Source organism: Pyxicephalus adspersus, chromosome 3, assembly GCF_032062135.1.
Source record: "Pyxicephalus adspersus chromosome 3, UCB_Pads_2.0, whole genome shotgun sequence".
Lineage (NCBI taxonomy): Eukaryota > Metazoa > Chordata > Amphibia > Anura > Pyxicephalidae > Pyxicephalus > Pyxicephalus adspersus.
Genome location: NC_092860.1, coordinates 88694955 through 88713913, shown reverse-complemented (window position 1 = coordinate 88713913; position 18959 = coordinate 88694955). Strand labels below are relative to the sequence as shown.

Sequence of the window (18959 nt, the reverse complement as noted above, 5' to 3'; positions counted from 1 at the left end):
ACTTATCTCTATATATTATTAATAATAATAATAGTAATAATATAAATTAGTAGTACTGCAGCCTATGAATGGTTCTGGTCCCTCTCCATTCTTTATTTTAATCTCTGTCTTAGTACAGCTGCTCCACATCAGTAATTAGTTTCTATTTTAGTCTTCATTACATCCTTCCTTCTCCTGGATTTCCCCTATTGCTCTTCCTTGGGTTTCTTTCTCCCATGAATGTAGAAGTTAAAGTGATTTTTGTTCCTTTTTTTTTTTGGTAATGCATGTTAACCATGGGTAAGTTTAACACAACAGGTATACACCCCACAACAATCACAGCAACCAGTTTGACAACACCTGTATCTGCCTTTAAGAAGGATGCAGCCATCTTTGTTCAGACATTACCCTTGGCCAGCACCTACTTTCTAGACAGAGATGATGGCTCAGATATGACACAGCTATGCAAGTCCTGATGCCTGTTTAGTTTCTGGCTGTGTTCTCAAATATCTGAAGTAGATGATCTGCTGCTGTAGCATTTGATCACTGGGGGAGAACAGATTTTTAGTAGGATGAGGAAGGGCATACAAAAGTTTTTACTGTTCAAGGAACATGGGAGTACTAAGAAAAAATTATATTTTATGGAGTAAGGCAAAGTATCCTAACACAGCAAAAATTACCAGGGACTGTGATTTTGGTCTTAAATGTATTTGCCTTTAAATGTGTTACAGCTTAAGCTTTCTAATTTTGCAGGACTAAACAGAACGACTATTATCTGAGTACACTATTTTAGGTGACATGGTCTAAAAGAAATATCTATGCATGCAATATATCTGTAATTTATGTCGATACTTGCATTTTTGAGAAAGTAGCACCCTCTAGTGGTGTCATAACCACATGACACATTTGTTCAGCCCTGGTTGGAGTTTCTTCAATATGTGGATTGAGTTTCACAATGAATTATTCACTGCCATACTAGTGTGTTCATAAACTGGAGCATTGAATCAAAAAGATCTATCTGGCAGAGTTTTCAGGTCTGTTTTTTTTCTGCTACACACTATTATAATTTCAAGGCAGGTATTTGGAATTGGTAACTCATGTGCAAGTTTTCCTCTTAAAGTCCCTCAAATATTCAAACCAATTTTTTACCCTCAAAATGCAGCAAAAACTATTGTTCACATTTGGAAAATCCAATAACAAACACATGAAAACAGGTGCCTAAGTTCACCTAGACAGTCTCTGAACGGTTCCCAGTAGTCAAGCAGCATTCACCACCAAGTTCATTGAAATATAAAGAACTGTCAAGGTGGTTTTGGTGGATGGTCCTCCATTGCGCTCATATGTTCTCAATTGGGAGCCGCAGGCCAGATGATGCGTATACCTGACATCAGCAGAAACGAGTTGTTAGGTAGCAGCCATTCTTTCTTCTTTCACTCTGCTGGAGGTGGCCAATCAAGAACCAAGTCCTGAACCCGCAGGATGCAAGGCAAAGATGTTGGTGCCTAAGCCCACCTTCTAGGTGCATTAACCCCTTCCTTTCTTTGTTTAGTTTAGTTTTAAACCTTAGCCCTATCCATCTGTCAGCCAGTCCATCCATACCGTGTGCAGCAGTCAAAAATAAAATATTTTATGATGTAAAACATAGTACATGGAGTGTTATATGTGATGTGCAACATAGCACATTGAGTGTAGTGGTCAGGAGTATGTAACATACTGATCATCATTCAGAGGGTAGGTGTATCTAACATAAAACATAGCAAATGGAGTACAGTGTAGTAAGGATTGTGTAATGAGTGATATAACATAGAGAATCCAGGATTAAGGAGAATGCAATGTACAACAAAGCATAATATATGCAGGTGTCAGTAGTATGTATAATTCAGCATAATGTATAGGATGCAGGGGTCAGAGTATGTAACATACAACATAGCATATACAGTGCAGTATTCAGTACATAAGATACATTAAGGCACACAGAGTGCAGAGGTCAGGAGTATGTAACATACTACACAGCAGGTAGCGTTCTGTGGGTAGGACCATATAACATGGGTATGAGTATAGTACATAGAGGTCAGGAATATCAGTAACAGACAGAACAGTACGTTGAATGCAATGGTCAGGAGTAGGATAAATACAGTACAAGCAGACATAAATGAGTATGCAAAATAAATTTTATGTAGCATAGAGTGCAGGGGTCAGGACTATGTACTAAAGTACAATACACAGGAGTATGTAACATACAACATAGCATATACAGTGCAATAGTCAATACATTACATGCACTATTACAGGAGTATGTAACATACATGTACATTCCATGTCCTGTATGTGAAATAGGAGCACACAATGTAGAATACAGCACATAGGGGTGAGAAATATCAGAGGTTGGGAATACATACTACAATACAGGACGCAGAGGTCAGGAGTATGTAACACACAACATAATTCATAGAGTCCAGGGTGAGGAGTACATACCATGCAATATGGCATTTAGAGTGCGGATGTCAGGAGTATATAACATACAACACAGCAGGTAGACTAAACAATTTAGAGTAATGATGTCAGGAATATTCAGGGTTAGGAGTATAAACCACAATACACAGAGGTCATGTGCATGTAACATACACCATGATACATAAAATTCAGGGATCAGTAGCACATAGGAGAATGTAACGTACAATATAATTGATTTAATGCAGGGATCCGTACTACATACACAATATAATGAATATATAGTGCAGCACAGTATATACCACAAAGCAGGACACAGTAGTATGTAACATACAACATACTACATATAATACAGGGCTCAGAGCTATGTAAGGTACAGCACAGTATACACAATGCAGTGATTAGTTTAGTATAACATTAGGATTTTACAGACATACAACATTTTATATTGCTGCTGAGAAGTAGTGATCAGTAGGAGGTGATATATATAAAATACCCCATCACAACTTGTGACAAGACACCCACATACTGAGTGCACCGACTTATCACACAGAACCCCATACACTGCAGTGTTGTAGCACTGACTTCTATCAGGGTGAGAATGCAGAGACCTGTGAGGAGATCATGCAATATAGATCCCATGTACAGGGGTCCTGTGTGTGACTACAGCCTGCTATCTCTGACACCAGCACACCGTCCATGCTTTGCTGTGTGAGCGGTGACTCCCCGGGGTTGCCATGGTGACGCGTCTAGCTGTGTGCACAGACAGGCGGCAGTGAGCTGTACATAAGTGTTGTATCTCCAGCCGGGACCCCGGACACCTCAACCCTACAGCAGATTACTCTGTAAGTCATTCCGTGTTCCGCATGTGTGAACTGCCGTCCCCTGGTCCCCATTATTCCCCATTTATTGTACCAGCAATGCACTGTATTGGACGGTCCTGTGGGAATTTCCCACTTCATGTTTGTATTGCACTAAGTGGATTTTCGAGTAGTTACTTTGGAAAGCTGGCCAGCTTCTGGGAACACTGCAGAAATTACTTCTTGGAAGCATGCACTGCTGTTGTGTATGTTTCTTAACTTTTGTCCACTTTTTTAATGTTTTTTTTTTTTTTTTTTTTTACACGGTACAAGATCACCTTAAAGTGGAACTGTCAGTAAAATAAAAAAAAATAAAAAAAAATGACGTTCTGAATGTTCTGTCCCATGCCATCATGGAGTGAAGGAACCGCCAGGTGCCACATCTCCTTCCAGCTTTTGCTTTTGTCACCCCATGTTACAATGTGCAGGAGCAGGATCGGGTGACGTTTTCTGCTGTAAATGTAAAAAAAAAAACGCACATGCGTGAGTTTGCAGTTATCTTTTTACATTGTAGAGAAAAGCTCCTTGTGCACATGCCTGATCTCAGGCATACGCACATGGAGACAGATATCCCGAAGCCTACTGAAATATGTGACGTAGGTATCTCAGGAGGCTCTGGGCACCATTCAGTTTAGACAGAAAGGAATGGCCACCTATTCTTTTTTTAAACATGTAGGAAAAAAAACTTTTTTTTACCTAATATAAAAGGGTTATCCACCCTTTTATATAAAGTAAAAAGTGTGATGGTGCGTTCATAGGTCCAGCACCTGGTAGAAACCATTGGCATTCCTAGCTGTCTGTAGCAGCTGACCATTCCAACCACTAATGCATGGCTGGCATTCCTCCCACCGACAACCAATACAAATAGAATTTTAGTAATTGATTATACCTGAATGTTATTTCAAAGGTTCCTCTGGTAAAACGATGATAAAGGCTGGCTTAACTGTTATTTTCTCTATTGCTTTCTATGTCATTGATTTAGAATAAAGGTCAGTAGTTTTGACTTCGCTGGCCAAATTCTGGTTTAGGGAATCAGCATGATGTCTCTGCAACTGGCATGTCTTTATTTCTTCCAGCTGAGGTTTGGGTAAATAATTTTTTATTCAATATATATTTTTAGCACCAACAGCATGATGGATTTAGCAATAGTATAGTATACAACAGCATAATCCCATAATTATTGTTTTTATTTTAGGTATATCGTGCATTATCTTCCTAGTGGGATGTATGACCGTGCGCCTCGAACACTTGCAGTTACTTTGGGCAGCACTCAGGAAAATGTGGGCCCAGGAACCTATGACTTGTCCACAGACAAGACCCACAAGCCAGGTTAGTTGTGGACTTCTGATTGCATTACTGATTTTATAGTGACTGTGCTCCAAAAGTGCAAACACCATGTAGATTTCAGAGTAATTCAAAATAATCTAATTTTTACCCAATAAAACCTCCTGGATATGGTCTTCTTTAAAATTACATCAGACGAGGAAACATGTAATAGCAAACAGGGTTAAATTTCATTTGGTGATAAAAACAAAATCTATCATCTCACAGAACTTTCCTTTGTATAATCAGTACTAAATTACCTTGGGTAATTTGTTGACTTTCTGAAAAAATGGCAACTGTTATGGCAACTGATGTCAGATGGTGGAAATCCTGTGTAGCCAAACAGAAGGTATCTCCTATCACATGGGGTGAATAAGTCTGCTTCTTGAAGCCCATGTTAAATACCTACTTCACCCATTCCTGTCACAAACCAAATTCCACCTTTAAGGCAGGTGTATATTAAACTGATTGAGAAACTTCTTGCCATTAACAACACCCCTTGTTGTGGGCGGACAGTATAATCACTGTGCCACAGTTAGTGGCAGCATTGTAAGAGTGCATTGCGCGCTTCTTCACGTGGCCATTGGCTCAATCAGATCTGCTGGACATGGTCAGATTTGACAGAAGACCCAACAGCCAAAGGACAAAGTGCCTTGCGCATGCTGACATTGCAGCTGTTCAAGGCAAGACAGTGACCTGGCATTGTCACCATGCAACAGTATGCATTGTTAGTAAAAGAATCTCCAGCTAAGAACTTTTGCTAGGTATATTCAACGTCATAATCTAAAGAAATGAAAATGCAAGTACATCTTTACATCAACCTTCACTTTAAATTTATGTAATAAATGTATATGTTAAATGTAGATGTTCTAGTTTAAGTCTCATGATTTGGACGCCCTAGGACGGGGGTGGGCAAACCTTTTTAGTCAGGGGCCACAATCTGAAATAAAATTTGACAGAGGGGCCAGGCCGATGGGAGAGTGGGCAGGGTTATGCCATCATGACACCACTGAATGTGACTTCATGATGGTTTGCCCATGCCTGTCCTGGGAGCTTTTTCACACTAAGGCCTTGTTTAATGCAATGTACAGCTCATTAGTTGATGCACCTGGTTGCCATTCATTGTTAATGGCATCCAAAACTTTCCATAGCTTTGTGTGGGAACTGTGTGGGAACACGTGACTGTGTGATGCCGCACGGTACACCTAAAAAATGCAGACTGCACTAAATTTATAGTGCAGTACACTACATTTGGCATTTATTTGTATGGACTGCCGTCCACAGTGTGTTGCAACACCAGCGTTTATTATAACATGAGGCTTTGCTGAAGTAAGTTACAGGGTAAGTCCTTTGTATTGTCTTGTTTTATCCCAGATATCTAGGGTCTGATGTTCTTTTTTCTAATGCTGTGTGTAGTGTTTTAATGCCAAGATTAAAGAGCCTAAGGAAAAAAAGGTTGTGGTTACCTATGAGTTTGGAAATTGATTGCAAAATAATGCTTAATTATATGAAATCATTAATTCTATTGTAAAATAAAGAACAAACAAATAGCATAGATTTTAAATGTCAAAGACTGACCAGCCCACCAATCTCAACACAAGAGCTGAGAGTCATTTGACCCTCAGGGGACATGTGCCAGGAAAAACCCTTTGCTGTCCAAAAATACTATTAGTACAAGGCATTCAACATACAGCCAAAGTCCTGGCCAATTCAATTCAGAATATTATGTAGATTAAAAACAACATTTTAGGAGAAACATGTGTTATCAACTGTGGTGAAAATCATATGGCATAGGGTTGTTTTGCTGCTCCAGACTGCCAGGTAGTTAATGTAAAATCCCTAATAAAACTAATTTCTACTAAAGGGGCAATGGCAGCTTCTGAGGGCAATAGTGTATTTTTCATGTGTTTTTATCAAGCTAAATCACTTATCTCCATGCAGTGCTTGAATGGGGATCTAATATTTGCCTGTATAATATGCTGAAAAAGACAACAGTTTTCATAGAAAGTTCTTACATGATTGTATATAGTAAGACATGGTGCCCAATATAATGAAAACTAGATTTAGGGTTTACATACACTTTTAACTTATAATAGTTATCATTTTTTCTTTTTTATAATCAGTAATTATTTTCATTTTTATGTGTATCTATTCTAGGTGGATATGCCCCATTTCTATCAATGTCAAAGCGGGATTTTGTCTTTAACACCTTACAGACTGTCTCTGTCGCTCCTGGACCAGGACATTATGAAATATCCAATCTAAAGGTGAAATTAATAATGAAACAGACATTATTCAAATGAGGACAGATATAAATGGCAAGCCAGAATACAATAAGAGCACAAGCCTGTGTCATAGGCCTCCTACCTGTTAAAGCCTTCTGAGAGCTTGAACACTGCTTGTAAACCATCTGCTCCTGCTAATTTCATTCTAATTGCTTTAGAAGTTGTCATTTTTTACACAATAACACTTTCCTTAATGGACTGAAAATGTCATCCAGAAAACTGTTATTTCCTGAAACCATAACTAGCTTTTACTTAATCTGTAAAATACTGATAAAATATTGTGGTTGATTAATGAAAACGGAAAAAAAAAGAAAATTGAAGGTCTGCTCGTAATAGCTAAGGTTATAACTTGAAACTGAACTCTTTTTTCAAAAATAAATTGCAATGAAGCAGGTCCTTTGTTGCAGATTCCCTCTTCTGCAATAAAATAACCTTACCCTGCCTGATGACAATTTTTTAAATACACTCACCTATCTGCACTTCTTTGCTGGCATCACCATCTTCTTTTGCTCCTCTTCAGGGAGTCCGAACTGTGGCCTTCTTGATTGGATAATTAAACTTCAATGCATGTTCATGGGGGATCATTTAGTCCCAGCAGCCCCCAGGTCTACCCAGCACATTCCAGCAGCACTTGTGCAGCTTAGCGTTTTCTGCTGCGATCCAGCAGTATTTTATTGCAGAACTCATCTGTCCCTTTCCGCATTCAAGCCCTAGCTGATTGCAATTTTTTTAAAGGGGAACTTTTATTCCACTTTAACAAAGTATATTATTAGCATCCAATCAGAATTCCCCTTGTCAGGCTAACAGTCAGTTGGCTGCTGTATGTTACATATCTTCAATAGACTTTGCACTTCTTCTCCAGCTTATGTGCAGTTTTGAAACTCATTGCTTTGCTGGTAAAGGAAAGTAATCTCTGAAACATTCAGAAGTCTAACTTAGCATACTGATATATGCAGCACTATTAAACTGTGATATTATAGCTTATTTTAACCAGAAAAAAATATTTGCACGGAAAGTATATTTACATTTATTGTAGTTATTACAGTTACAAATGAAACTATTAGTCTAGTAGCAAGTTCTTTAAAGTGTTTCATTCTATTATATTGGGTAGCAAATTTATTTTAACAATTACAAGCTTGGATGCATCTTGCTATTAAATCTCTAGATTCATTTGGATGCCTTCGTGCAGCTGTTACGGCTGGTGTGTGGAGTAATGTTATTCCTGCATTATAATACAGCAACTATGTGTAACTTTTGTAGGAAAAGGTGAAAGGAGGACAAACTATTCAGAACAAGGAGAAGAGATTTCAAGAGACTACATCTTCTTCACCTGGTCCCGGTGCTTATGACATGCAGGTCGAGTTGCATATGGGTGAAAGAAGGAAGGCATCTTCAAAATAGGGAAAAGTAAATACAAATCTGTTGTATGAGGTTCACCTAAGTAAGGGATTGCATATAAAAGATTATTGACTGAGCCCTGTTAGGCTTGGACTAAACTTCTTCTTAAACTATCAAAGTCTAAAAAAAATGTTATTATTATGTCTAAAAAGGCTCAAAATAGATATATAGGACCAGCATAAAAAAGCCCTTGGAGAACTGTTGCAATAAATACTGTTTAAATTAAAGCCTATTGTTTTTTAGTTGAAAATCATGGAAAAATTAATCCAGCTAAGGGAAAAAGGGTGTGTGGCCCTACCTAGTTAGTTTGGTGTTTTTTGGTTGTCAACCCCAATTAAAACAAAATAATGAAAAAAAAGGCAAAAATCAATAGAAGTGTATTCTGGGCATCCAAGAAGGTATGCCCACATAGACAAAACAAATCGGTAATAACACAATAATCATAGATAAACAGCATGTAACAAACATGATAAAGAGGCTCAAACTAGACAATCAGTTGTCTGATTAAAGATAAGATAATACAAATATTCACGGTCTCAATCCTGATGCGTTTCGCCGTTTGGCTTCATCAGGGGATGAACTGAGAACATCAGAACAGCTGTGTGATCATACAAAAACATAAGCTGGAGTAAGTATAGGTAATCATAAATTATATAAGATCATTGTATATAGATACATAAACATACCAGTAACATTCAAAAGGTAGTCAACAGATAATATCATAGTTCGTACTCATTACATATTACCATGTCAAAAACTACATATCCAATGGTGAATATGACAGTGTAAAATTAAATTAAAGCATATACAAACATATACATGGTATTTGTTGTTTGTAAAGAAGCGGGGGGGGGGGGGGGTGGTTGTATATTTGGCCTATTCATTTTTGTAATAATGATGAAAATCTGAGGAGGAATCGGCTAATAATCACAATAATAACAAATAAACAAACATGTAAACAAATATGTGTTAATAGAGATAATTAATAAAGTGGTTTAGGTAGTTGTAGTTGCCGGTCTTTTGCCTTCTTTTTTATTATTCTGAAACATTAATACACGACGACAAATGAGGATGTATTCGAAAATTTCAGCAAAATAAAGGTTTAGGTTTTCTATCCCTAAGTTATTCAATACTAATAATGACAAAACAACAATGAAAACATACCTGCACACCTGACAATTTTTTAGCTCTTTGGAAAAATGACTTTGGAGTCATTACCTATTAATCATTAAAATATTTGTAAATAGTCAAAAAGAACAATCCACCCCTTTTCAATTCCATGATTCTTTTTGTTTTTTTCTCACTAATACAGTGAAACACTTAACTGAAAAGGTCAGTAATTGTGTCTGCTTTCCTGCCAAGTAACCAAAATCCAAGGGTAATATTATGCTGACATTTTCCCCAATACTTCAGTGTAAACTGGACCTGATCATCAGCTGAAAGTAAATGCAACTTTTTGTCAGATTCATCACCTTTTGCAGATTGACAGTTTTAGTATTGAAATATTCAGGTCGAAAGACACACAATTCCATGAAGTTCAACCAAAAAAGAAAATAAGTAAATAAATAAATAAATAAACAATATACACAATTTCTTAAAAACCTGCACATTCAAGACCAAGGTTCCACAGATCAATCAATTTCAGCACTGCAGGTAACATATGAGATGGAGGGAAATTATTCAAAAAGCTCAAATGGGCAACTGAAAGATAGAACTTTACTTTGAGTTCTGCACACTTGCAACTGTTTAAAAACTAATCTTTTACCAATACACCATTATAAAAGTGTTGATCAAAACAGAAAATTGAGAAAAAAAGTGTCATTCTTTTGCCATCTGCTTTGCCATTTCTCAATTACCTGACCTGTAGACATCTAATGTCTCTATCGCAGTCTAGGGCCACTGTTCATAGCCAATTAGCCTACTGCCATATTTTTAGGAGGAAACCAACATAAACCCCCGGGGCTCTATTTAAAAAACAGGCAATCTAACATTCCCCTAAACATTTCATGTAGGAATCTTTCAGGTTCATGTGTTTCCATAGCTGTAATTGATTTACACCGGGGAATGTTTAAGGTAATGTCAGATTTCCTTTTTTATAAATAGAGCCCTTTTTGTTATTTAATTGATGGCCTTTGTTTCTGTAAATTACTGGGAACATCCCTAATCCAAGGCTTGCAGGTGATGTCATAATTCTTGCTGTGATTTTATCCTTTTTTGGTAATAGATATTTTTATTAAAGTCTAGATGCACTAGGGAAAAGGCTTTACAAATTAGATATTTAATAAATCTTTTATTTCTCACACAGAGAATTCACAACCCTTCTAAAAAACTGCTGTACACTGGTGCCCCATCCATCCCTACACCCGGGCAAGCCTTTGGTTTTGAAGAGACTGCAAATGGCACACTTATCAGACAAAGTCCACCTGCAATGGACAATACTTTGGGCCCTGCCTACTATGATATATCAAATGTAAGTAGAAATGAAATAATTGGGTTAAGTAGGAAATAATTAAGCAGTTATTGAAATATTTGACCGAAAAGAGATATATTATTACAATGGCATGATTAATAGGGCAAACAGCAATATACACAATACAGTCATCTGTTAGAATTGATCAGAGCTCTTCTACCTTCAAAATGATAAAAGCTAAAATCTTTTTTTCTTGCAGTGGGTTTCTGGGCCTAGCACATGATCCTTATTATTCCTACTGTTATCTAATATGCACAATAGTGTTTTTTAGCCTTGACATTGTGATCTGTTATTGAGTTTTAAATTAACTTTGTATATCTGCATGTCATTTGTTTGTTGACAAGATATCATTCAAAGAATAGCTTTTTGATTGCAGTATGGATCGTGTTCCTCAGAGGCATAATATAATGCACATAGCAAAACAGATGTAATGTTTATCTGTGTCAATATACTATTATGGGAAGTGGTGCTCACATTTCTGGATGTCCTTGTTAAACAATGCTAGATGGTAAGGGTGCATTTTTATTATACAGAACAATGCTTTCTGTCAAAGTCAGACTTTGTTAAGCAAATAAAAGCTAGTCTTTAATCTTTCAGTATAGTACATTCATTCTGGAAGATTTTATAACATATGTACATCTGCATTGTTTTAATATGTGAAGATATACTGTATTTACTTTTCAAACATTAAATTTGTATTCCTTTGACAATTTATCATAACTTTAGCCATCATGTAAGCATGAATGCATATTGTTCAATAAATATAATGGGTATTTTACCAAATATACCTGTTAACCATTACTCTGAGAATCTATTGAGTCTGCATGTAAAACACAATACTGATAACTACTATCTCACATAAAAGGAATATAGGGGAACATAATGGCGATGATGTATTAAAGCTGTCCAAGGCTGGAGAGGAAATACTTTCACCAGTGAAGCTGGGTGATCCAGCAAACCTGGAATGGATTTCTTAAAATCATTTGCTATTTGCTAGCAAATGTTTTGCATCCTCGACCAGATCCATTCCAAGTTTGCTTGATCACCAAGCTTCACTGATGAAAGTGTATCCTCCCCAGCCTTGTAGAGCTTTTGTAAATCAGGCCCAATGACTAAGTATTTTTTAAAAAGTCTATGCTATAACGGCATCCTAGTGTCTGTACACCCCCTTCTGCCTTCTGCACATTACAATTGGCTACTGAAGCTGCTCATCATAATGGTAAACCAATAGGAAGTTTTGGAAGTGAAAATTATCCGTAAGTTCTGACACTACCTGAAAATGCTAAATCTTTGCCTGTTGATATCAACTAGCATAATGCCATGACAAGAATTTCTGCGAGTGTGCTGCAGGTATGTGCAGGTACCTACAGGTGTCTAAATTTTATACCTCTAGACCTCTAAATTGACTGTAAATATCAACTATTTTTTACCAACCATGATAGGTAAAATGATGATAGAGCCACCTTATGATATAACTTTTATTATGGTGACTCTGTTACTAAAAATACATTTTAAATACCGGTACATGAAGTACATGCAAAGTAGAACAATATAAATCTCTCTGTTTTTTCATTTCTGAAATAATCTTTCTGCATTTCTGAAATAGTCTTTCTGTTGTGTCCCCTATCAACCAACCCCTACATCACTAGTATGTCCTGAAGCTCGATGAACTATAGAGCGCAGCAAGAAGCTTTTACAAAGGAAGCCAGTAGCTTTTTGTTCTATTAAAAAAAGAGGCCAAATGACCCCTTTACTCATTCAGTGAGAACTGGCTGGAAGAAGCTTGCAAAAGATTTGTCAGCAAATATGTCTGATCAGCTGTTTAACTCACATGCACATTCTAATTCTAAAGACATATATACATATATTCAGGAACATTGTGTTTTTCTTATTCTGTCTAAGTTAGCTTAGTGACTGCAGTGTTTACATAAATATGTATTCTCTTTTTATTTCATAATGGATTGTAATTATTATTTAATGCCTTTTGGTACTATTCTCACTACTATTTGGCCACAGAGAAATGCTATCTTTTTGCTGTTTATAGCAATTTTTATAAATTGTCCTTTTTGTTCTTTTCTCAGAACTGTAAATTGTCAAATAATAAATTTACAGCACTGCAGTAAATGTTGGCTTGTTTTAAAAATATAACTATAACTTGAAAAAATGTGCTTCAGTTATATTGTTGTATATATGCACAGCATTATTTCCAAATATGCACAGTAATATATAATGTTTGCATAATAACTTATTTGTGTGCGCATTGCTGAACATTCATAAAAAATTTACCAAAAACACATCAATTTGACTTTGAGTGCTGGTTCTCTTTATTTCTTAATATGTCTCAATGGGATTTTTCCTTAAAAACCCATACCTTTTAGTTAATTATTTGGACTATCTTTCTTTCTATCTTTGAGTTGGTATTGGTGAAAATAATCTTGTCAAAAGTGACCTCTTTAAAGCAGGAGATACTGTTATGGTGTGACACACAACAATATGCGTATATTGGTGTATTTGGTGATCTGACCTGCAATTGACCTGCTTATGACTTGTAAACCTGCTTTATTCAGGCTTTGCATTCTGCTTGACAACAACAACATACCCTATATGAGTATACACAGACAAGGTGCCTTTACAGATCTTCATCACCAGCCCCCCTCCATTTCAACACAATTTATACTACAACTATTAGATTCAGTAGTGTATATGCACTGGACAAAGCTGGAGAGATTACAGCCATGTAATGTGTATAACCAGCTTTACACTGACGATATTGGTCATGTTAGGAATTGCCAGTTAATGGTAAAAGCAGTTTTTATTTTTCTGTCAAAAGCAGCAACATTGGAGTACCACTGTTTAGGGGTAGGAAAAAACACCTTTATTTTCAAAAACACCATTCTTATACACCATATATGTCATTTAACTAAAATGATTAGGGTGAGGGTTGGGCTTTATCAAGCCTTTGCTGTTCCTCCCTTTGTAAATTGGATATCAAAGTAAAATTCTTGGAAATTTTGATGGTTTATCCTTATTGTTGTTTACTTATTGTTTAATGTTATTGATTGTAGAATAGGATTTAAATACAATAATAGGTCCATTCACAGAGTTTTAGCCCTGGACCATGGAAACCTTTAAATCAGACTTACATTTGGCAAGGCAACCCCTTCTCTGGTCTTTACCTTCTCAGCATTGGGCCATCACTGTGCTGTTTGACCTCAGTTACCATAAGTGTGGAAGTGGAAGTAGGAATTGGTGTCATAATTATTAAATTGGTGTCATAACATACAAGTAAGTAAGTAAATTTAGGGAAGTAAATTTAATCCAATAGTAATCAGGCTATGGGGGTGACTATTTCAGGTTATTCTTAGACAGAATTTATCTTTACTAAGGAGCCCAAATTTGTTTATTGAATTGCATCAACCAAAACTTTTTTCAGTAAAAGATGGTGTGGGGAGGGATTAGAACTCTTGAGTTCAAAACCCAAAACTAAGTTTCTTCTGCTTACTTTCATGATAATAGTATTTTTATAATCAGAAAATAAAATAAAACTTCATTTATAAAGTGCCAACATATTACTTAGTCCTTAATAAAGGGTTGCAAATGACAGACAAATAAGTGGAGAAGAGGATCTTGGCATAAAGAGCTCACAATTGTGGCTAAACATCGACTTGAAGTTGCTTTTTGTATACCAACACTCCCCAGACTAAATGCATGGATGTGTGGATGGATGTTTTGGAAGGGAAAATATGCTTATGACATCACTGTGACACAATGGGCCTGATTTAATAAAGTTCTCCAAGGCTGGAGAGGATACACTTTCATCAGTTGGCAAATGTTTTTAATTCTGGACCAGATCTATTCAAATTTGGCTGGATCACCCAAGGACTCCAATGATAGTCTATCATTCATTTCGAGGGCTTTAAAAAATCAGGACCAATGTGACTGCTGAATTCATATAATATTTATGACATATATTTTGCTAAGATAAATCTTGTTTACTAAAATGTTTACAATAACACTAGAATAAAATATGTACATTTAAACCTTTCGCAAAATAGGATACCTAATTTTTGTTTTTGTAACCCAATTTGTATGGATCCTATTTTAGTTTGACCAGTAGGGGGAAGCAAAGCTCTACTGGCAAATAGTCACCAGAGTGCAAAATGATTAAAAGGAACATTATTTGTTTTTAATTATTATTTATAATATATATGGTGAATTTCCTTTAATACTACAGTATTATGTTGCATGTGTACTGTTTTTTTGGGCTGATTTATTAAATGAAAATTGCTCAGAAGCACAAAACCTATTTTGCATTAAAATGCCTTTTGTGTTTTTTAAATACCTACAAATTTGTATGGTTTTTTTGTCTATAGGACAAAGATCTAGCCATCTCAATGAGCTACCCAATACATAGCAAAACCCAATACATAGAAGATCTAATGTATTTGGTACGTACTACAGCAATTCCCTTCATTGGAAATTCAGAGGTTCTGCCCTTGAAGTTTGTCCGTTATAATAATTGTGTGCCAAAAAATAAATGGATCACATAGGGGGTCTACTTATCAAGCGGTGAATGTGAGATTCACATTGCCTGGTGCAGAATCATTTACTGCCACTTAAACGCATGGACCTGGAAGATTCTCCACCAGGGACTGGTTCAGTGAATGCCAGATTCGCTGCTTTATAAATAGATGCCAAAGAGTAATTAATTTTCTCTTTTAATACTTTATACCCACTATACCAAACAGCATGATCAGTCAAGCCATATATAATTAATATACAAAATAGCAACCCAGTACATTTTAGTAAAAATAAGCATGCCATTTCCATGTTTACAATTACCCTGGCAGAACTGAAAGGAATAATTGAACAAACATTTATTTGATGCATATGCAGACCACCGGTGGCATACAGCTGTACATAGAGCCACATATTAAGCTGGATTACCTTATGAAAAGATCCAAGACCATTTTTCGACAGCAGGTACCTCAGTATAGAATATAATGCCAATGCTTAAATAACGTAATTGCCATTTAGGAGCAAACTGCTCTATCCTTTTAGACATATATTGGTTCTTTTCTATTTTATAAAAAAGGATTCCTTTAAAAAACACTAAGTCCCTATTTGTTCTACTGCCCACACTTGCTGCAGGTTCCCTGTTTAAGAAATATCAACATTTGACTTTTTGGGTAGGGGTGGACTCAACACATAAGGTCTGATTTATTAAAGCTCTCCAAGGCTGGAGAAGATACACCTTCATCAGTGAAGCTGGGGATTTAGGATTGAAAACATTTGCTAACAGATAGCAAATTCCTTTTTAGGTAATCCATTCCAGGTTTGCTTTTGTTTAGTTTTGACATTTTTGGTCATTACATTTTTGGGGAAGTTTATTTCACAATAGTCTGTTGGCCTGTACGACTTAAAACTTTCTACTTGAGTACCTGACTTCTAATGATCAAGATGGACTTCTGTGAATACACAGTTTATATATTGCTGCAAAACACTGTTGGTCAACATAAGTCAACATAAGATAACTTAAAATCCAAGCCATAATACAGCAGCTGAAAGAAAAAAGGGAAAGTTTACCAAGAAAAGGCAAAAATCAACAAAACAGTTTTTTGGTGGAAATTGTATTTTCTTTATCTCTAACAAATATGTGGGGAAGGTGGCTGTCAAGGTTAGGACATAGTTGTTTTTAGAATTATTCATTTTATTGCTGCTTTATGATCAGTTTCAGTGGTTGATTTTTAAAATAATGTATAATAGATTATGGTCAATTAATGCTGCTCTCAGGATGAATTTTGGTATGTCTTGCTACACAGCACATTTTTTTAGCTTCTGGATGACAACCAAAATGTACTTTCCGTAAATTGACAGCTTGTTAGGCACATTTACAGATTACTAGGCACATTTTAATGATATACAATCATGGTCAAAAATATAGGCTCTTAATTCTTGGTAGCACACTGTTTGGAAGAAATAACGGATGTGAATTACTTTCTATAACAATCAGTGAGTATTTTACATCTATCTACTGGAATTTTGGATCACTCTTCCTTTGCCAGCTGTTCCAGGTCTTCCAGATTTGAAGGGTTCCTTCTCCTAACTGCTGTTATTAGATCTATTCACAGGTGCTCTATGGGATATAGATCTAGAATCATTGCTGACCACTTCAGAACCCTCCAGCGCTTTTTCTTAAACCATTTCTGGGTGCCTTTTGAAGTATGCTTTGTGTCATTGTCCTACTATAGGACCCATAACCTCCAGCTGTGAATCAACTGTTTGACACTGGGCCCTTCACCCTTCCCCAAAAGTCTTTGGTAGCCTTTAGATTTTATAATACCATGCAAACAGTCAAAATTACCAGTGCCTAAAGCAGCAAAGCAACCCTAAAACATCATTGAATCTCTTCCATGTTTGACTGTCGGGACACTGTTCTTTTCAATGAAGGCGCCTTTTTGTTTTCTGTAAATACTTGAATGATGTGCATTACCAAAAAGCTGTATTTTTGTCTCATCTGTCCAGAAGACATTCTCCCAGAAGGATTGTTGTTCCACATGTAAACCAAATCTGGCTTGTTTATGATTCTGTGTCAGCAGTGGGGTCCTCCTGGGTCTTCTGCCATAGGGTCCCTTTTCATTCAGATGGCGACGGATATTGGGAGGTGACACTGTTGTACCCTGTGCCTGAAGGTCAGGTTGAATTTCTTAGCAAGTTGATCAAGGTTCCTTATCCACCATTCCAATTCTTCGTTGTAACATATCTTCAATCTTTCTCTTTTCTCCACCTCCAGAGAGATTAGTTACAGTGCTGTAAAATTCTTTACAATGTTGCGCACAGTAGACACAGGAAGGAACATTAAGATTTTCGGAGATGGACTTGTAGTCTTGGGATTGTCCATGCTTTCCTATAAGTTTGGTTCTCAAATCCTCAGACAATTCTTTGCTCTTCTGTCTTTTCTCAGTGCTCAATGTGTGTTAGTGTTTTGTGTGGAATGTCACAGTTTTTGTTTTTCTCTGCTTTTTTGGGTTCTTCCGGTGCCAAATTATGAAATAAACATGACAATACCAAAGCATTTGTAACTGCAACAACTTTCTGGGAGCTGTGGTGCAATTTTTTTACATAAATGTAAGCCAAAACTTACACTTACAGTACAGGTTTTACCTGCCCGAAGAACTTTGGTAATTTAGTTCCCCTGACATCATTTGGCCCACTGTTACAAATGAAAGGAAATAAAAGGCTTTGAAGAGATTCCTCTGTTTAGAGTCTATTTAGGGAATAAGAAAAAAGTCAATATTCCAGCTGGAAATTCAGCCCTCCATGGGACTGGTAATGCCCATCACCATGAAATTAAGTCAGTATTTTTTAGTTTATGGTGTATAAATTTAATGACATAAGGCAAGCTTAAGCAAAATAGATACAAAAAAATAATGGTGTGGTTTATGAAATGGAAGCATTTAAATAGCAAACAATACTGTACTTAGAACAGTATATGTGGAATCTGATGCTCTATTTTACTTTATTCAGCCCGATTCTTGTTGTAGCTGTTAGTATTCTAGAATCACAAATAGCATCAGAATAACAGTATTTTGTAATATTATATGACATTTATTGTTACCTCACTGCTACTGAGTGCACTTAAAATGATTAAAAGATTAGGATCTAATTATGATATACATCATTTATCAGTTGTTAGATATGTATTCTTTGTTGTATCATTTGAAATAATGCTTTGAATATTTTTTAACAGGAAAGGTATAATTCTGCACACTAGCACTAAAAGGTATTATCATCATTTCACAATGCACCCTATGATACTAGTTTTTTTTTTGATTAATGAGTTTAAGCCTAAATCATCCATCATGAACCTGTAGGGCCTGCCTCTTTCCATTTTGGGTTTATTAGCTAAGTATTTGCATTTTTAATATAAATCCATAGAGCATAAACTACAATTGAGAGTTAACAAATTTCTTCCCTTAAGAGCTTTTATAATAGTATACATATGGGAGGAACGGAACTGACTACAAACATTCATTCATAGTCTGATAGGGATAGAGGGCTCATTTACTTCCCTGACAAATGTTCACCATATTAAATGATTTCTATGGGTGTTACCAGTGTGTTGCATAGTAAACTAATGTAGTTGCATCTAAAGTATCTGTACGTTGCTATTAATTAATGATAATCTTTTAG

General features: G+C 36.2%; 1 protein-coding gene across 1 annotated transcript in view; it reads left to right on the top strand.

The window, feature by feature from the left end:
- Positions 1-4272: 4272 nt before the first annotated feature.
- STPG2 (sperm tail PG-rich repeat containing 2) overlaps positions 4273-18959 on the top strand; it is a gene marked incomplete in the record, with an annotated part of 262587 nt that continues 247900 nt past the window's right edge. Inside the window, 5 exon segments of the mRNA XM_072406812.1 lie at positions 4273-4377; positions 4486-4619; positions 6771-6880; positions 8159-8296; positions 10602-10766. Coding sequence (XP_072262913.1) covers positions 4328-4377; positions 4486-4619; positions 6771-6880; positions 8159-8296; positions 10602-10766 — 597 coding nt within the window.